The sequence below is a fragment of the Eutrema salsugineum genome, unplaced genomic scaffold (assembly GCF_000478725.1).
Source record: "Eutrema salsugineum unplaced genomic scaffold, Eutsalg1_0 scaffold_16, whole genome shotgun sequence".
Taxonomy (NCBI): domain Eukaryota; kingdom Viridiplantae; phylum Streptophyta; class Magnoliopsida; order Brassicales; family Brassicaceae; genus Eutrema; species Eutrema salsugineum.
In genome coordinates, this window is record NW_006256858.1 from 5,798,234 (window position 1) to 5,818,632 (window position 20,399).

At 35.0% G+C, this 20,399-nt stretch overlaps 2 protein-coding genes across 2 annotated transcripts; both read right to left on the reverse strand.

Moving 5' to 3' along the window:
* Positions 1-837: 837 nt before the first annotated feature.
* LOC18021413 (NDR1/HIN1-like protein 1) lies at positions 838-2,167 on the reverse strand. The gene is made up of 2 exons (XM_006404418.2): positions 1,745-2,167; positions 838-1,314 (listed from the first exon to the last, which is right to left on the reverse strand). Exons 1-2 carry the CDS (start codon positions 2,045-2,047, stop codon positions 997-999), a joined length of 621 nt encoding a protein of 206 aa, XP_006404481.1. The 5' UTR covers positions 2,048-2,167; the 3' UTR covers positions 838-996.
* A 10,530-nt stretch (positions 2,168-12,697) lies between these two features.
* LOC18021414 (serine/threonine-protein kinase Nek5) lies at positions 12,698-17,913 on the reverse strand. The gene is made up of 14 exons (XM_006404419.2): positions 17,479-17,913; positions 17,325-17,391; positions 17,174-17,239; positions 17,052-17,098; positions 16,892-16,937; positions 16,716-16,796; positions 16,586-16,625; positions 16,439-16,488; positions 15,960-16,041; positions 15,832-15,881; positions 15,514-15,587; positions 15,184-15,235; positions 14,451-15,098; positions 12,698-14,363 (listed from the first exon to the last, which is right to left on the reverse strand). Exons 1-14 carry the CDS (start codon positions 17,574-17,576, stop codon positions 12,939-12,941), a joined length of 2,826 nt encoding a protein of 941 aa, XP_006404482.1. The 5' UTR covers positions 17,577-17,913; the 3' UTR covers positions 12,698-12,938.
* Positions 17,914-20,399: the final 2,486 nt, after the last annotated feature.

The window sequence follows — 20,399 nt, forward strand, 5'->3', positions numbered from 1 at the left end:
GCATATATTAATTAAACTATTAGGTTTTAATCAAATTCAGAGATTAAGATTGAGAAAATATATTTACTTGGGAAGTTCACGTTCATCTGAAAAAGAGAAGACATAAGTCTTTTAAGTTAGAAATTTGGTTGACCCAAGGCTGCTTACTTAGTACCAAGTGAATATATATGATCGTGTCATGTCTCCAAGAAACATGATCCAAAAATTATGCAAAACTCACCTTCAAAAATCCCATTTTTTTCTAAATTCAAGAAATATCCACGAACAATGAAAAAAACGACTAGTTAGTATTGGTGACTGCCATTGATTATAATCATTAGATAGTGGAGAAGAAAAAAAACAAAATAGTTGTCAGGAAACATTTTTTTTCTTAACACATGTACAAAAAATATTGTTTAAATTGTGGTTTAATTTGTCTTTGATATATGTATCCTTATGCATGTTGTTTTTTGTCCTATAAATTTTTTTTTGTAAAAAAAAAAGAAAAATACAAAAAATAGTAGTTGACAACTTCAACTATAAAAAAAACAGCGAATTTCTTAAATTATTAAAGCTTTAACCTACTGTTGGAACATTTCAATTGAAGAAGATTACATGATTTTAAATACATTTTTATAAAATATCTATCAAGCTATAATCCGTATTATTTATGTATACGTATTGCCAGTTTTTATTAGATTTAGAATGAATGAGTTCAAAGTTTTTATATGTGCATCTAAAAAGGTTTCTAACAAAGTTACAAGAGTTAGTTACATGTTTTTTTGACGTATTCTTATTTTTGTCTACAGTCGATTTGGAGTTCATATATACTTCATTGTAAAGAAAAAAAAATGGAAAACTTTTATGGACCTAGTAATTATTACGAATCTCAAATCATAAAAACACAATACAAAAAAAATATATAAAACATTTCGAAGAATTTGTTAACTAAAACACTAAAATCACAACAAAAGTAGTCTTCTAGGTCTTACTAAAAAATAATAATCATCCCTTTGCTTAAACGTCAACCCCACATCGCTGGACAAGCTGGTACTTAACGGCTGGACCATCACCGGAAAAATGTCCGGCAAGTGTAATGTAAGCTGGACAATTGACGTGGAGCCGGTACCTGCCGGAGATCCACGTTCCCACTTTCCATCTAACCCAACCGTCGATCTTGATGTTAAGAAGCACCATCCCCGCCGTTAGATCTTGGCTTAACGCCGGTGAAAAGTACGGCGCCACCGGCACCGATGTTCCATAGAGAAACGGCGACCAAACCGTCACATCAAGGTGGCCTTGGTAAGTCGCCGGCAGTAAAGTGGCCAATGTCACCTTTTTAACAAGAAAAGAACAAAAAAAAGTTATTGCAACATCAAAAACGATTCAAAACATGAGTTACTAACAAAATTTTAGTCTAACATAATTAATTAACATCAAAGATATTATGAAAATTAACTTTTTCAAATTCACGCTAAAGACAACTCACAACTCTTCATATTGTTTAAATCGGTCTATTACCAAGATTTGTCGGTCCTTTTGTATATATATTTTGTATACCATGAATCTTGTAAAAATATATTCGTCGGTCCTTTCGTATATATATTTGTATAACATAATTCTTTAGCGTAAAAAGAAAAATACATTGACAGAAACTATAAAAATTAGCTAGATCCCAAACTATGAAATAAGTTTCCTTTGAGATCGATCTTCACCAAGTTCTTCGTACCATTCGTAAGATGTTACAGCTAATAATGCAACATACCTGTTGGTTGCGGTAGGAGGCATAAATGTCAAGGCGATCATAGAAGATTCCGATCTTGTCATTAGGATTGCGAGAAGAGAGAGTTACTTGGAGATTGGAAGTGAGAAAATTTGGCTGGGAAACGTTGAACGCGTAAATGGTTGCGTCTTGAAGAACAAAACGCGGCCCGTGCGGGTGAAGAATGGCCCACACCAAGAAAACGACAAAAAGAATAGCTGCGAGTAAACCAAGCACCGCCGCTCCTAAACGTTTCCGTGTTTTCTCATCTTCGTCGTGGTGATGCTCGCATTCTTTTTCAGTCATTTTGGCGGTTGTGTTTAGCGTTTGGCAGCGGAAAGAGAGAGATTATTTTTTTATAATATGTAAAAAACAAAACAGAGAGTTACTCTCTTTTTTTGTTTTTGTCACATCAAGAGACAGAGAGTTGCTAAGGAGCTGAATGGTGGTGATATATATATACAACAACCGCCAACCGGAGCCTTTGCGATGATAAATTAATGTATTATTATTGCAAAGGCGTAAGTTTCTTTCTCTGCTCATATAATTTGTTTTTGTCAACCATCATATTATTTATTTATTCAACCAATATTCTTGACTTTAATTTGTTCACTTTTTTACTTTTATCTCAAAAGCAAAATACAGAAAGTGCAAAATACAGGAATTGCAAAATAGAGGAAGAATATGTTTGATTCTTATCAAAGTTTAGCAAACTTAACAAGGTGGTTTTTTTTTGGGGTTTTGCCAAGAATATGTCAACTTTAGCAAACTAATATATATATATATATATATATATATATTTAGCAAGTGAAGGATTTACCGTTTTTAAGGAAAAGAGTGAAGGTATAGAGAAAACCCAAATGATCCAATATAGGAGTTTAGTTTGGGTTAAGACCCAACGAATGATGAACAACCCACGTTGTCAAAAACACATGAACCTTTACCGACTAAAATATCATCGATTACATGAAAACACATTAAAATGAAAATATAATATCATAAAAATGTGATATGGCCAAATATAATGCTAAACTACTAACGTTGAAATAACAAAACATTAAACTACTAACAATTCACAAACAGCCCAATCAACAACAATGCATAAACTATAGTAACTGATGTGATTTACATTGAATTTTAAAAAACATTGAACGCAGAACTTAAAACACAGAAGCTATTAATCTCAAACTAACGAAAAAGCAACGAAGCTTTCACATGTACCCGTCACAAAATTTGGTAATGGAAGAGTAAGTGGTAGCTTGACTATTAATTAATTACCTTTTGGATGGATATGATGAAGACTTAATAAAGAGGTAATGTGGAGGTTGTTGAGACAAAAGAAAAAAAAAACAATTAGATGTAAATTTAAATTTTTTGGTGATAACTTCAATAGAATTTTCTCAAAGAAAATTTCAGACAAGAAAATTCGTCCAAAACGGAGAAAACGTCGGTAATATTTCTATTATCCACAACAATTCTGAGCAATCATATTCAAATACCACAGAGTGATATTTCTTTTTTAAGCGACGCACTTAGGTGTTGATTGGTTTATCGCTATCACCCGCAAACGCAGCGTTTGCGGTTGGTAGTAGTTAATGGCATTTTATCACAATCACAAAAATCACTGCAAACCGCTCCATATCGTTTTATACCGCTGAAATTCAAAAACTGCTTCCAGCCAGCATTTGCGGTTGCGGGCGATAGCGGTTGAGAAAAAAATAAAAATAAAAAACTAAAATTACGCTAGAAAAAAATAAAAGATCACGTTAAAAACAATTATAAAACCCTAACCCTACTAATCTTCTCCTATATATAGAAACCCTAACCTCTCACATTTTCTATCAAGTTCTAGTCTCTAATCATGATTTTTATATCAGTTGAAGAAAATTAAGATACAAGCATAGATGCCATAATACTTTAGTTTAATTCATTTATATTAATTGTTCTGTTTCCACTTTTAAAATAAGAAATTATAAATATGTATTTTATTAATTACAAAATTAGTTTGTTATAATTCTTTTTTTTTGTTCTTCAGAAAGTTACATGATCAAACGAGATGACATGTGCGTTACTTCAACGGATCATTGTAGAAAAACAAACTCAAGATGAATATCCTAGATTTTTAAGTGCACTCTAGAAAGAATGTATTTTGAATAATACTAATGAGCAATTTGGAGTTGATTTGAGTTGGGGTCATGCAAAAAATTGATTAGATCAGTTGAAGAAATTTTATATCATGCATAAGACAAATCCGGAAGATCCAAGTATTTGAGCAAATTTTATCCAGTCTATTACATTATTAGACACTATTTTTGGGTGATGTTCCCAATAATTGAAATAAATCATATTATTATAAAATTTATTAGTTTTAAAAGAATTATTTAGTATTTGTTTATAATTTTCATTAATTATTTTGAACTAGTGATTATGATATTAATCATAATTGTTTTTCTGTTTTTTTGTAATTATATATGATGTTTATTTTGGTAATTTTATGTTTAACCGCTGAAACAATCGCTGGTTTGCCAGTCAAAAATATCCCGCAAATAGATCCGCCTTAAAAAGTTTAACCAGTCGTGCAAACCGCTGAATAACGCTCAAAACCGCAATCGTCCACTTCCGCAAACTCCCGCACTCGCAACAGCTGCGTTTAAACCAGTCAAGCCCTTAGGTGTTGATTGTTTTACCCGCTATCACCCGCGAACGCAGCGTTTGCGGTTGGTAGCGGTTAGTGGCGTTTTATCACAATCATAGAAATCGCTGCAAACCGCTCCATATCGTTTTATACTGCTGAAATCGAAAAGCTGCTTCTCGTCAGCGTTTGCGGTTGCGGGCGGTAGCGGTTGGGTAAAAAAATAAAAATAAAAAACTAAAATCACGCTAGAAAAAGAATAAATGATCACGTTAAAAACAATTATAAAACCCTAACCCTACTAATCTTCTTCTATATATAGAAACCCTAACCTCTCACATTTTCTATCAAATTCTAGTCTCTAATCATGATTTTTATATCAGTTGAAGAAAATTAAGATACAAGCATAGATGCCATAATACTTTGGTTTAATTCATTTATATTAATTGTTCTGTTTCCACTTTTAAAATAAGAAATTATAAATATGTATTTTATTAATTACAAAATTAGTTTGTTATAATTCTTTTTTTTTGTTCTTCAGAAAGTTACATGATCAAACGAGATGACATGTGCGTTACTTCAACGGATCATTGTAGAAAAACAAACTCAAGATAAATATCCTAGATTTTTGAGTGCACTCTAGAAAGAATGTATTTTGAAGAATACTAATGAGCAATTTGGAGTTGATTTGAGTTGGGGTCATGCAAAAAATTGATTAGATCAGTTGAAGAAATTTTACATCATGCATAAGACAAATCCGGAAGATCCACGTATTTGAGCAAATTTTTTCCAGTCTATTACATTATTAGACACTATTTTGGGTGATGTTCCCAATAATTGAAATAAAACATAATATTATAAAATTTATTAGTTTTTAAAAGAATTATTTAGTATTTGTTTATAATTTTCATTAATTATTTTGAACTAGTGATTATGATATTAATCATAATTGTTTTTCTGTTGTAATTATATATGATGTTTATTTTGGTAATTTTATGTTTAACCGCTGAAACAATCGCTGGTTTGCCAGTCAAAAATATCCCGCAAATAGATCCGCCTTAAAAAGTTTAACCAGTCGTGCAAACCGCTGAATAACGCTCAAAACCGCAATCGTCCGCTTCCGCAAACTCCCGCACTCACAACCGCAACAACTGCGTTTAAACCAGTCAAGCCCTTAATAGACCACATCAACGCCTCTACTTCGGAATGTAAAGGAGGAAACCACTAGTGTTACATCTTCTGACCAAAATCTTTACAGATTTCAAATACTAGCATAAGAAATTACCAACATGTCTTCTTGACTATGGAAATCACACAAGAAGAATATCAAGTATTTAAATTAAGAACACAAATCTGTTTATAAGAATAACTTTCTTATTATGTTTAGAAAATCTCTCAAAACTAAACATTAAAGTATGTATCTCTCATTGATGCAACTTCATCAATGACTTATATATATATATATAGTGTCTTACAAAACTTTGCTAAGCCACTTTTCCTTTTTTTATTAGAACTAGATATCTCCTAATCTAATAAGGAATATTTCCAAAACCCTATCTAATTTATTTAACCGATTTGTTAAGCAACTTTGGCCTTGGCTCATGTCGATGCTTATTCAACATTCTCCCTCTTAAGCTTTAACTTGATCTTGGACATGTCTTGGACTCCTATCAAGCTTCTCATTTCACTGAACTTGATCCTTGCCAGAGCTTTAATAAGAATGTCGGCCTTCTGCTCAACACCCGACACATGCTCCACATCGACTAAATCCTTCTCAATGCACTCTTGTATAAAATTATAGCGTTTATGAATATGTTTGCTCTTACCATGAAATACGGGGTTCTTGGTGAGTGCCATTGCTGACTTGTTGTCGACCTTGATGACAATATGCTCGGTCTTCCACCCTGTGATCTCGCTCAATAGATTTTGAAGCCAAATAGCTTGTTTAGCCGCCTCTGTTGTTGCCATGAACTCAGCTTCGCATGAAGACAGAGCCACTGTGTCCTGTTTCTGCGAGCACCAAGTGATTGATGAGGATCCAAAGTAAAATATATGGCCGGTGGTGCTCCTTCCATCATCTGGATCTACATTGTGACTGCTGTCACTAAAGCCAATGATTTTCTTTGTTCCTCCATGACAAAACTTCAAGCCAAACATGACTGTCCCTTTAAGATACCATAGAATGTGCTTCGACTTGCGAGGACTCTGCATATACCTGCTAGCAACTCCAACAGAGAAACCCAAGTCTGGTCGTGTGTGTAATAGATACCTTAAGCACCCTACATTCCTTCTATAACCCGTGGGATCTATCTCTTCTTCTTCTTGAGCCTTTGAAACTTTTAATCCGAATTTCATGGGAATTAAAGTCGGATTGCAGGTTTCTAAGCTAGGATCCTTCGTGCATACCCTTCTTGTTTTATTTTGATTCCATCCTTCTCTTGATGAACTTCGATACCAAGGTAGTAAGTCAGTTTTCCAAGGTCTGACATATCAAACTTAGTTGCCATTCCTGTCTTGAACTCACTTATAACCTTGAGAGTGTTGCCTGTGACAAACAAATCATCCACATAAACAGCAACTATCAGTAGTGATCCTTCCTCTTCTCTGCGATACACTGAGCTATCCTTGGAGCATCTTATGAACCTCATTCCTTTCAGGATTTGATCTAACTTTGTGTTACAAGCTCGAGGAGCTTGCCTTAGTCCGTATAAAGCCTTTGAAAGCTTGTATACCTTTTGTTTTTGCCCTTTTATCCTAAATCCTTCAGGCTGTTCAACATAGACGTCTTCTTTTAATTCTCCATGTAAGAATGCTGTCTTCACATCTAAGTGATGAATCTCCCATCCATATGATGCTGCCAATGCTACAATCTTATGGTTTCTAATCTTGCAACAGGTGCAAATACCTCATCAAAGTCAATGTCTGATTCTTGTACATATCCTTTAGCCACAAGTCTCACCTTATACTTGTTGATAGTACCATCTACATTCTTCTTGATCTTGAAAACCCACTTGAGACCTATGATCTTTGCCTCCCTTGGTTTATCAATTAAAAACCATGTCTTGTTTTTGTTGATAGACTCTATCTCTTCTCTACATGCTTGCCTCCACTTTTATGACTCTTTCGCATCCTTAAAGTTCCTTGGCTCATCATCTATTGAGAGTAGCAGTCTCTCAGACCATCTCCAACCCTACTCCAAATTTTACTTTAAAATAGAGTTTGGAGCACCATTCTCTCCAACCCTACTCCATATCTCACTCCAAAATAGAGTAAAAAATGAAGTTACTTCAAATATGGAGCAACAAATAGAGTTTCTCCATTTTTTTGGTCATGACTCTATTTTAGAAAAAAAAAATAGAGCTTACATTGGAGTAAAATACAACTCCATTTTGGAGTTACTCTAAAATAGAGAAAATTATGGAGTTATACATTGGAGATGCTCTCACACGCTATTGCTGCTTGACAGACAAAGTCATCAAGATACCCTCGCTTGCGTGTTTGATGACTTGATCTTCGAAGCGGTTGCTCCGTATCAGCTTCATTAGGTAGATCTTCCTCTGTATTATGATCAGTTTTGGGATTGTAAGTGTCGCTCGACACTGTTGATGGTATCGCTCGACACCCGTGTTCGTTAGTGTCGCTCGACACCCGTCGTTTTCTTCAATTTTCCCTTCATTATCATAACTGATTACTGCAGGTCCTTCCCCTGCATCAATAACTTCACCCCACTTCATCTGAAACATCCCTGGATCCCTTACTGATCTATCTCTTGCTTTGTTCCAGTTGCAGCTTGCCTTTTCATCAAAAACCACATCACGGCTTACTACAATTCTGCTTGTCTTTGGATTATAGAGTCTATACGCCTTGGATCCTGGCTCAATCCCAAGGTGTACGAGCATATCTGTGGTTCCAGTTCCAGCTTGCCTTTTCATCAAAAACCACATCACGGCTTACTACAATTTTCCTTGTCTTTGGATTATAGAGTCTATAAGCCTTGGGTCCTGGCTAAATCCCAAGGTGTACGAGCATCTATGACCTATCATCCAGCTTCTTGAGATTTGCAGCTTCCACCTTTGAGTATGCGAGACACCTAAAGACTCTTAAATGCTCTAGACTTGGTTTCTTCTCTCGCAAGCATTCATAAGCAGTCATTTTCTTAAGAGCTCTTGTAGGTACTCTGTTCATTACGTATATGGCGTGTCGAACTGCTTCTCCCCACAAATAATTAGGTACCTTCATAGCCTTAATACTGCTCCTAGTCATCTCCATTAAGGTTTGGTTTCTCCTCTCTACAACACCGTTCTGCTGCGGTGTTAGGGAGCAGTGAGATGCCTCTTGATCCCCTTTGATTCACAAAACTCATAAAACTCCCTTGAGGTAAACTCTCCTCCTCTGTCGGTTCTAAGTGTCAATCAAACTCCTTTTCAACTAGCTCCTTGAACACCTTGAACCTCCCAAACACCTTACTTTTCTCCTTTAACAAGATCGACCACATGTATCTGGTTAAATCATCTATGATAACAAATATGTATTTGCTACCTGTGATGGTTGGTGGTGAAATCGGACCACACAAGTCTGCGTGAAGAAGTTCCAGTGGTCTTGAAGCTCAGAACATTGATGCTTTTGGAAAGCTTTGTCAAGTCTGTTTTCATACTAAACACGACTCACACAGTCCTTCTTCTTCTTGAATTTCTGGTAGACCGTAAACCATCTCTTGTTATGACATAGCTTTCATTTATCTAAAGCTGATACGCCCCAACCTTGCATGCCATCTCCAAGTCTCATCCTCTATACTCATGTTAAGGCATATCGGTTTTCCAATATTCAGGTTGATTTTGTAAAGCCTATTGGGTGACCGTATGACCTTTACCAAGAGTCTTCCATTCAGATCATGGAGAGTCAAGTAATCCTGTCTCATTCTGACATCACAGCCGGCTTTGATGGCTTGCACTATACTCAGAATGTTGTTCTTGAGCTCAGGTATATAGTAGATATCTGATACGAGTTTCTGCTCATCTGTTTTACTTTGAAACAGAATCAATCCTTTTCCAGCTATTCCCACGCAAGACCCATCTCCAAACTTCACTTTGCCCCTTATGTTTTCGTTGAGCTCAGAAAATAATGCTTTGTTTCCGGTCATGTGATTACTTGCTCCATTATCTAGATACCAAAGTCCTTCTTCACATTCATAGTTCTTTGGTATTAGATTTTCCTCATTCAAAACACCATCTCATGCATATAAAGTGCTTCTTCAGCTTCTTCTGTCTTCAATTTATTTGCCTCCTGTGTCTTTTGCGGTCGTTCAGGACAGACAGATGCGAAGTGTCCGGGTATATCACATCGATAACAAATCACCTTCGACCCATCATTCTTCTCCTTTGATAGGTTCTGATTTGTTGATCGTTCTTGTGAGTTAGACCCTCTTCCTCTGCCTCGTCCTCTGTTTCCTCTGTCTCCTCTACCACGTCATCTCCCTCTTGAGCTTGAAAAACTTTGTTGATCTGAGTTAGCATATAGTAGCTTGCCTTGGGTGTCTCCGTGATTCTCCTCCTTGAGAATTCTTTCTTCATATGCCTTAAGCCTTCCTACTATGTCTTCATAACTCGTCGTCTTTAGATCCAACACCTGCTCGAGAGAGGCGATATAATGAACTTACTCCTAGACAAACTGTTAAGAAACTTCTTTACAAGTTTTGGTTCTTCAATTGTCTGCCCTAGAGAAGCCGATTTTGAAGATAATTCAGATAACTTTCCCGCGAAGTCATCTATCGTGTCCGACTCGTTCATCTTGATTCTCTCAAACTCGGACATTAGGGTTTGAAGCCTTGCTTCCTTGACACGATCAGCTCCTAGATGAGTGCTTTGATCGCGTCCCATATCCCTTTTGGAGAGTCTTGTATGCCAACTTGCAGAATAAGGACCTCCGGAACAGATTGAAAGATGAGTCCTATGGCGATATCATTCTTGTTGGGATCAGTCGAATCAGGTTCGATTGTTTTCTACACCTTATGGATTCGCATAAGAACTCTCATTCTCATAGCCCACACCGTGTAATTCGTTGACACTAACATAGGGCACTGGATAGCAGAAGGAATTTCCTTTGGATTAGGGTTAGGGTTTGGGACGATATCTCCCATGGTTAGATATCGAATGATCTTCGTGTTCGATATCCAAGGTCTCAAGCTTCTCCTTAAGCTCTGATACCAATTCAAGTATTTAAATTAAGAACACAACTCTGTTTATAAGAATAACTCTTTTATTATGTTTAGAAAATCTCTCAAAACTAAACACCAAAGTATGTATCTCTCATTGATGCAACTTCATCAATGAATTACATATATATAGTGACTTGCACAACTTTGCTAAGCCACTTTTCCTTTTTCTATTAGAACTAGATATCTCCTAATCTAATAAGGAATATTTCCAAATCCCTATCTAATTTACTTAACCGACTTGTTAAGCAACTTGGGCCTTGGCTCATGTCGATGTTTATTCAACAGAATATTATGATGTTATCCTTCATTAACTGGAATCAATTAAACCGATCTCGGTTCATGCCGAGTTAAACCAGATGTGTGGAGTACATCTCTAACATGTCTTAAAGAAAATTACGAGTTACATATACTAAAATCTTAAACCAAAAAATTTGAACCCTAATATTATTTGTAACATGTGATGTACAGTAAAATCTCTATAAATTAACAATTTCGGAGTTTTGAAGTTATAAATTTATTATAAAGATATTATTTAATTGATAAATTATTATAGCGAGATTTTTTGTCAAATTTAAAAATTATCTATCAAATCAAATGATGCTAATAAACTTGAGGTTATGACTAATAATCTTGTATATTATAGTAAAATGTATGTCATTAGTCTATTGGACTATCCATGTAAAAATAATACATGTTAAAAGTTCAAAATTATGAAAAATTGGGTTAACCAATATGATTGATGAAGTTGGAGATAATACTACAACACTTTTGGAAGTATCTATGCGTAAGTAAGCAATTATCACGATTAAGTATCATGAATGTAATTTTGGATGCAGACAATAATATTAGGGTCTTTGGTGTAATTATCTCATCAAAACAATTTTTGAATGCATAACAAAAAGACAACTAGGAATTTTGATGTAAAATTAGAGAAAAAACTAACAACATTAGATTCATACTTTAGTAATTTTGTTTTAAGTATAAAAGTGATGTACACGGTATAGGTTTTCACTATGATTTTTATTTGTTTCACTAACTAACAACGTTAGATTCATACTTTAGTAATTTTTTTAAGTATAAAAGTGCTTTTGTAGTGTTTACAATCTTTTCATGTTATTTGGACGAAAAAACCACAAAATGAGACAAAAATGGGATTTTCCGCATTGAATATGTAGCTTTAAAACATCATAAGTATAATGTTCATTGAAAGACTTTCTATCCTGGAATCAAGCTCAAATTTGGAAACAAGATAGAGCCGAGAGTTACCCTTTCATTTAAAGTAATTTGAAGTCAATCAAACCGTGTAATCATATCAGAAGATGTGCCAAAAGTTACAGCTTTGATAGTAGTTATAGTCCAGACAATGCCTCAACAAGGGGTGGATGGATCTTAAGAGACCATTATGGACATCAGTTCATGATTTAAAAGTTCAAGATCAAAGCAAGTTCTGTCATCATTACTAGCGGAAGCAATGAAATTTCTACAAGCTCTTTATTTCATTTCGACACAAGGATTGCGTTGTGTCTGGCTCAGAGGAGATAATTGTGTTTGGTTCAAAGGGGATAATCTAGAACTAACAATTTTGATAAACAAATGTGAAGAGGGTACTGAAATTGGAAACATCATTTACGATATCTGATGGATCTTAAACCTTTCTCATTTGATAGTAATTCTTGAAAGGAACCAAGCTGCAGATTTAATGTCGAACAATGCTTATGAATCTGATTTTATGTATCCAAAATTTTGATATCGAACAATACTTATGCATCTCCCTGCCTTGGTCAGCCATTTTTTTTATTTTTTGGTCCGTAAGATAATGTCACAGAAAGAAGAATCCATAACTATAATAAATGGTTAATTCTGTAATTTTAGTTTAATTCAGATGAAATGGCTACAATTGCAGGGAAAAATTAAGGATAGATTATCACTCACCTCATCAGTTTATTCTTCAAATTCAATAATAATAGTTGTTTCAAGTTATGTGACATTAAACGAAATAGAGACCACCATATCAACATTACCCAAATAAATTTCGTTGATTTTAAACGAAAATGTTGTAAAGAAAAAAATTACTAGAAACTTGAACAAGAAAAAAAGAACCAAGCAATAATATCCCAGATAGTCTCTATATACAACAACGGAGAAACAACGTACATGGTTACACCTAACATCGGTGGCTGTACTTTCAAAATTTCGAAAATGGATGTGTTTTTTGAACAAATAAGTTTTTTTTTTTTTTTATGAAAGAATTATTACTTTTTGCCAATATAAACGTTATAGAAGAACAAAAAAAAGTAACAGAGTTTGGCTGAAAATGCTGGTATGATACATTACGTACCTTCATGAATCATTTAACAATTCCTGGAGGTACCACTGTTGTTATTATTATTGATGTCTTCAATCATCATTCCTTTCAAACTCTTGGCCAACCAAATAGCGGTTTCTCTAGGCGAAACTTTGTTCTTCCCAAACGGCTGCAACACGATGGCTAGCTCTTCGAGCCTGCTCTGTTCCAGCAAATCCGCTGATAGTTCCAATAGACCTTCAAGTGCCTCTGCTCTCTGTCTAAACGACTTGATGTCCAACGTCTCTTTCACAGCAGGAGCCGGAGTTATTTCCTCTTCAGGCATGAATGAGTTGGGTCTTGTCTCAGCGGGTGACGAATCAGAGCATGAGTTAAAGCTCTTGGTTTCTGAGTAATTGGTTATCGGGTCTGGTTCTTCAGGATGTGTCACGGTTCTTGAGTCAGAAGGCTCTGAGACGATCGATCTTGTTGGGGTTGATTCAGAGGGAGTGGCTACTTTCCTCACTTCAAGTTCATCTTTCACAACGTTTATGAGTTTCCCGACATCAACGTTTTGGACACCGACTTCCACGCTTTCCATGACCGGCTGGTCGCTCCCTACTCGGAAACTGCTGTGGCGGATAACATGTATGACATCATCAACCACCGGATGATGATGGGAAGGATTGTTGTTCTTCTCGAGAGTTGAGTTCTGAGAGATAACAGTTGTTTTGTTATCCGAGTGGGAACTAATTTGGTGAGAAGGTTCAGCAGGCAAAGGGGAGACAGATTCTTTGACTGTGAATTTGTCATCACCGTGTTGTCGTTGCGATGCGTTTGGCTCATAGCATTGTAATGTTGCAGGGTTATCTTCTTTAGGCACGGTTGGAGAGCTTCGTTCTGGCTGGTGATTGGAAATGTTGTTTTGGAGAACGGAAACAGTGTCGAGAATTTCAGCCAGCCGCATACTGGTGTTGTGTTCTTCTCTGCGGATCATCATCTCCGAGGAGATATCTGGAAAGGAAGACGAGTATTCACTGTGACAGGACATTCTGTGGTCAGTAGTATGTTCCGTCATGTCGATATATGGGGTGGAAGCATCATCACAGAGCTCAAATGCCTGCATGGACAACGAAGACGAGATTGAGTTGCTGCTTTCACTCTGCATTCCTTTGCAAGATCCGACAGAGTTTCTCTTTGGCTCCGGCGTAATCGTGGTGGAAGCATGGACACGAGACGGATGAGAATTAGTTTCAGGCTCTGACGGCTGAGATGGATATAGCTTCATGGTTTCCTTGGCCACCATATTTGGAGTATCCGCAACTAATTGTCTCGATTGCGCTGCCAAAGACGTTCTTCTTGGTAATGTAGGAGGTGTTCTTTGCCTTCGCTTAGCTGACATTGCTTCTTCGGCCTCGTGTTTAGCAGCAGGAGCAAGGGGGATTCTGTCGTTTCTAGGCTTCAGTTTTGGAGAAGAGTCAATCACTGGCACCTGCAAGACGGGTTTTTCATATGAAATCCTTAGAATATCTACTAAACTTGGGAATTAGAGAGAGAGAGAGGGGGAAGGAGAGAGTACGTGATGCTTCGGTGGTATTGATCCTGGAGTCCTTGCGGAATCAGAGGCTAGCTTTGACGGTGGGATTGGAGTGTTTGCATTAGTCTTGGAGCTATGAGCAATGTCACTGAGTTTGGGAATCTTTGAAGGAGTTTCAATATTATTATTCTTCTGTGACGGAACAACAGATGTTCTCCCTCGATTAGCTCTCATGGGTGAACCATTTTCTCTAGCTTTCTCTTCTTTCAAAACCATCATGATGTTTCTGATGGTTTTTGGGTGCCTTGGTTGAATAATGTCTGGTCGATGGTCACTGTGAGAGGGCTTTAAAATCCCATGGGTATCTGTTTTCGTTGCTGAAACACTATGCACGTTTTCATTTTCAGCTGGTTGTTGCGCATGGTCAAGGATGTCTTCTTCATCGACAGAAATTGAATCGGTCTCAGTGACTTTATTACCATTATTTGGAACCACAGGTCGGTTATTTTTGTCACCCACGTAGAAGTTATCTCTTTCGCTTGAACTATTGCTGTTCTGGCTTTCTGCCATACTCCTCCGTCCCTCACGAGAATTGAGAGGCTTTTCTGGAGTTAAAGACGCTGCAGATATGGCTGGACGGTACTGCTCAACATATGGCTGCAAATAAGGATGCTTCAAAATCTCGGAAGCCTGAATAGGAAAGGAAGAAGAATATATGTTAATTCAATTTCAGTCCTTAAGCAGAAAGTTTCTGGTCCTAGAAAAGAAAACATACGCTAGGCCGATACTCGGGGTTCTTCCTTAGCATCCCTTTGATGAGTGCTTTTCTGCAATATCAAAACAACCACAGAATAGGAAGAGAAATGTTAATTAATCCAGGACTTCAAAACATAACACTTGCTGAAAGAATCGATCATTTATCATCTTTTTCGCTGATTGCAAATGTTCTGTTTACCCACCAACAGGAACTTCATAAGGATTAATTTTTTCTATAACATGTTATTGTATTCAAACAGAATTATTTAAACACCAGCTAAAAGCCTACGCATGGTACTTACGGACAAGGTAAAGTGTCAAATCAAGAAATATAGAAAACGAAACTTACAAAGATGGTGAATAGCATGAAGGCAACGGACCAATTGAGGAGCGATTAACCTTGCTTATAAGCCCTGCCATATCCTGAAACCAAACAATGCCGTAAGATACTTTGAAGAGATAGAATGCAGAATAACCAGTATGCTCCATCCCTAAGATACAGTGATACACACAAGTTTATATATATATACATTTTGGTCTCTTCTAAAGACATAACCGTCTCTAGTCAGTTACCAACCAAACCAAGAAATACTTGAAGAACTGAAACAAATATATGAAGTTACACACAGAAAACATTTAGACTATCTAAGTGAAGTAAATAACTTACAAAAGCTTTGAAAGCAGGCCGATATGCAGCCATCTCATATATACAACAGCCTGTTAGACAGCATACAGTCTTAGCTTCACTAGCAATAACAAGATTCTTAAGCGTTACAAGGGATAAAGTTCAAATACCTAGGGACCAGATATCTGATTTAAAACCATAAGGGATATCAGCAAGCAGTTCCGGGCACATGTAGTTTGGAGTTCCAACAACCTACATAAAAAATGCCATGAGTCAAAAACAACAAAGTATTTGGCACACTAGTATCAGTTCAGAAGCTTCTGAGCAATCCTAAGAATAATCATTACGAAGGCTATGGTGTTCCATCCCATAACCAATTGCCAATTAGAGGAGTATATATAACCCATGACTATCATAAATCTTCGTACGATATTATCTCTTTTCGATCTAGACTTCCTAATAATCAGCTGTTGAAATGAGACAATTGAAATGAGGCAAGGTGTATCTTCACAACCCATGTCAAATGCGCTAAATTGCTAATGTGCCATAAATACAAGCTATATGCTTAGAGAGCCGCAATCTGCCAGGACTAATTCTTTCTCCTACATCATCTTTACATGCACAAATTACAGAGACTTTTACGACATACCGAGGATGTTAGGTCATCTGCCTTCAAAGTTTTGGCGAGACCAAAGTCCCCTGGATACAACACAAGGTGAAACATAAGTATTTTTAAAAGTACCGCTTACATTCTGTTGCAGGTCAAATTGAGTAGATCACAAATCTAGAAACTTACCAAGACGGACGTCGTCTTTTGTAAGGAAAATGTTAGAACACTGGAAAGAGCAGGCTTCACAAATAAGTCCATAAGAAAATTAAGCATGACAGAATAATTCAGCCAACTAGCATTGCTAGATTGTTTTTACCTTTAGATCACGATGTAGAACATAGTTAGAATGAAGATACTCAACAGCTAACAACAATTGAGTAAACCACTTGCAGAGTTTCTGAAAACAAATAAAAAAATCACCATGATTTAGTACTAATCAATCACTAAATCCTGTTTATTTTTGAGGGTTTAAGATGAAAAATAACTCAGTACCTCCTCAGGAAAATACACACCATTTGACTTTTTCATCAACTCGGCCCTGCCACAAACATTATAGCACAAAAAGATTTTAACACTAGTCTTTGACTTCTGTGAGCTAAACAACAAAAAGGGACACCATAACTAGAATATCTTTTGAAAAAAGTAAACTCACATGTCTCCTCCTTCACAGTATCCAGTGACAATACAAACATAGCAACCCTGCATTTTCAAATCTTAGCTCGTTTCAAAACCAAATCTAGTTGAATCCAGAACACGAAGTCTTTATTGACTTACTTTCTCAACCCAAGCTTCTTTAAACTCCACGATGTAAGGATGCTGAACCCTCGCAATTAAAGCCATCTGAAAAATTTCACTACAAAAGTCAGCAACGAATTCGAGGAAGAGAAATCGTTTGAATCTCGAAAATGATTGTTCAAAAATTTACCTCTTGATGAGCAGATCTCCGGCAACGTTCCGTTTGTCTAGCTAATCTGATCTTCTTCAGAACATACCTAACACACACCAATTCCAAAAACAATCAAGCGAAAATGGAGGAAGAGTCTTCAAATAGAAGGCATTAATGGAGAAAGCATTATTACTTCTTCTTCTCGGCCTTGTGATGAACGAGAATGGCGGCGCCAAACGCACCACGGCCGATCTGCTCCATGATCTCGTACTGATCCATCCGCGACTCCATCGTCACCAAAACTAACTTCAGCCTTCGGAAATTGCAGATTTCAAAAACGAGCCGATTCGACGAAACTTGCTTCTCTTCAACGTAATCTTAAGCAGCACTTGTTTTCCCTGACCTACACGCTTCGTCTTCCCAGAGATTCGAAACCGCTCGATGTTGGCATTGGATTCAAATTTCAGATCCAGACATTCTTTTGGATTTGAAAGTTGAAACTGACGAGAAACGGTAAAATCTTTCCTGATTAACAAGAAGAATACGAAAAGCTCTCTCTCTCACTCTGGATTCGTCCTCTCGTCTTTTTCTTCTGCGTTTAGTTCACTTTGCACAGTACGAATCTAGATTGATTCCGAGAAAATAGTGTTTGCGAAGATTAGGCGACTAGTTAAGTAAACTGTCAACAGGTGAGTAATTAAGGTAATTAACCAACGTCTTTAACAAATAATTAAATTTATAAGGACCAAAAAAACCAAAAAAAAAGAAGAAGAAGAAACAATGAAGTTTAAAGAAAGATTTTGTGTATATGTAAGGTAATATATTTAAGGCAATCAAAAATAAAAAATTTGATCCAGACATAATATACATTTCTAAGAATTAATTCTATATCAAAATGTAACTGGAAATTTTTTATTTAGACTATTTGTCTATTTCTATATCTTAAGAAGTAAATGCTATTTTGAGTTGTGATCAATTTATTCTTTTAGATTGAGCATATAATCCAAAATTTAGAATAAATTATAAATATTCAATTAAAAATAGCATGGAAATTGGAAAGACATGTTTTAAAAAAAAAAAGAAACCAGAAAACGCAAGGCAATATGAGATTGAAATGGGGAGAATATTTTTTTTTTCAATTAATTGCATCAGAATTGTCAACTGTTTATTGCATTAGACTATAAAAGTCCTTCACATTTTTTACTTGGGTTGCTAATGAATATTTTTAGTTAAAATAATAAAAAGAAGCTTAAAATATAAAAGCTGACCCTTACAGAAGAGTTTTAAGGGCTGATCCTTAGAAAATTGCTTATAAAAAATATTATAATAATCTTAAGCAACTCTCAATAAAGCCTTCTAATATACATGCTCTTATCTCTCTATTTTAGGTTGGTAATAAAACATTGAATGTGAAATAAATAAATATATTATTTTGAAAAGATACATAAATAAATAAATTGGATTTGTTCAGACTTTAAGCGCCGACAAATCCAGCTGTTTTAATGGAAATGATACCTGCTCATCTCCTTGTCGCTCTATACCACTGTTACTAATAATAAAAATAATGATTGGACATTATTTTATTTCAAGAGATGACGTGGTTGATCCCTGAACGTGACAAAATCCTAAAAAGTTTTAAATGTTTAATCATGAATTAGAGCTTTAAACCAGCCATTTCTATTATACGTAGAGATGGCAATCGTGACTGAAACCAGAAGTTCTCTTAGTTCATGAGGAATTTTAGGATGTATTTGGGTCAAATAGATTCATGTAGACTTATAGCTTATACAAATTGATTCATGTAGACTTATAGCTTATACAAATTAAATCATGTAGACTTAAAGGTCAACTTATACATTAATCAATTTTTTGTCAACCCGATATATCAGTTATTTATTATTATTGAAACTTTAGTAGATGTGGATCTGATGGTATGGTCTCTTTCTAGCAGGAAATAAATGGACATGAAATCAATATCCAACTGATTTCTTTTGTTTTTTTATAGAGTCAGTAAAACCTTTTACTGTTCATACCAAAAAGAAATTATAGTTATGCAAAACTGTTATGTTCTAATTTAGGATAGTATCATTATAGTATGCCTTATGAGCTTGTTTAAATGATTATGGAGTAAAACTAGTATAATTTAAGTTAAAAAAAGTGTAGTTATTTCGAAAATTATCACTATTGCTTTTCATATTAGTTTTACTTACAAATATTTTTAAAATACAAATATTTAGTTTTCATTATTTCCAAATTTGGTATTGATAATTGAATGTTTTTTCTGTTCAAATGTGAAATTGATTGATCTGTGAAAATAAAATATTTACAAGTGTAGTTTAATAAAGTAATAACAAAACTAGTGTTTAAGAGCATAGCGAAGGAGTGTGGATGCTGCTATAACTACCGTTTGAGGAGGTCATGCAGGCCGGGATTTGCGTACTAATCCAGAGAAGATACGTAGTATGATGAATTCTAGTGTTTCGCTTTTTTTTTTAATTTTTTTGCTCTTATTTGAATTAGGTTTACTTTAAATATTTAATATTTATAAATATATAATATATAATAAAACTATATATTAATAATATAAAACTATAATATTTTATTAATTTATTATGAATCTTAATAATTCTTAATTTATAGAGAAAAATAATTTTTTTTATTTTTTTTCAAATGTTATATTTAAATTTTTTAACATATATGCTTGTCAAATTGCATAGAAAATTAAAATTATGATTATTAATCTTAGCAATCACATTCGCAATCGCAATAGTTGGTAATTATAGTCTGAACTATCCATGTTAATATATATATATATATTTAGTAGTAAAAAGAATTATAAAAAACTACAACTACTATCATTAATATTGATGATAAGATTGAAGATAATAACATAATACATTTAAAAATATTTACATATAAAAAATTAATAATCTAAAAAATCTTCACAAATTTTGGATGCAGATAGAAAAACATCAAAAACTGTTGATATTAATAAAAAAAAAGATTTTTCAAATTTAAGTAAAAACAAAACAACATATAATTAGTCATATTTTATTATATCGTATCTTACCTATATATATTTACATAATAATTAATTTATATTTTTGTATTGAT

Coding starts and splice junctions, on each gene's coding strand:
- LOC18021414 (XM_006404419.2), bottom strand. CDS start 17,576: ATGGAGTCGCGGATGGATCAGTACGAGATCATGGAGCAGATCGGCCGT. Junction 17,392..17,478: donor CACAAGGCCGAGAAGAAGAA/GTAATAATGCTT, acceptor GGTGTGTGTTAG/GTATGTTCTGAAGAAGATCA. Junction 16,797..16,891: donor GTGTGTATTTTCCTGAGGAG/GTACTGAGTTAT, acceptor ATTTGTTTTCAG/AAACTCTGCAAGTGGTTTAC.
- LOC18021413 (XM_006404418.2), bottom strand. CDS start 2,047: ATGACTGAAAAAGAATGCGAGCATCACCACGACGAAGATGAGAAAACA. Junction 1,315..1,744: donor CCTCCTACCGCAACCAACAG/GTATGTTGCATT, acceptor CTTGTTAAAAAG/GTGACATTGGCCACTTTACT.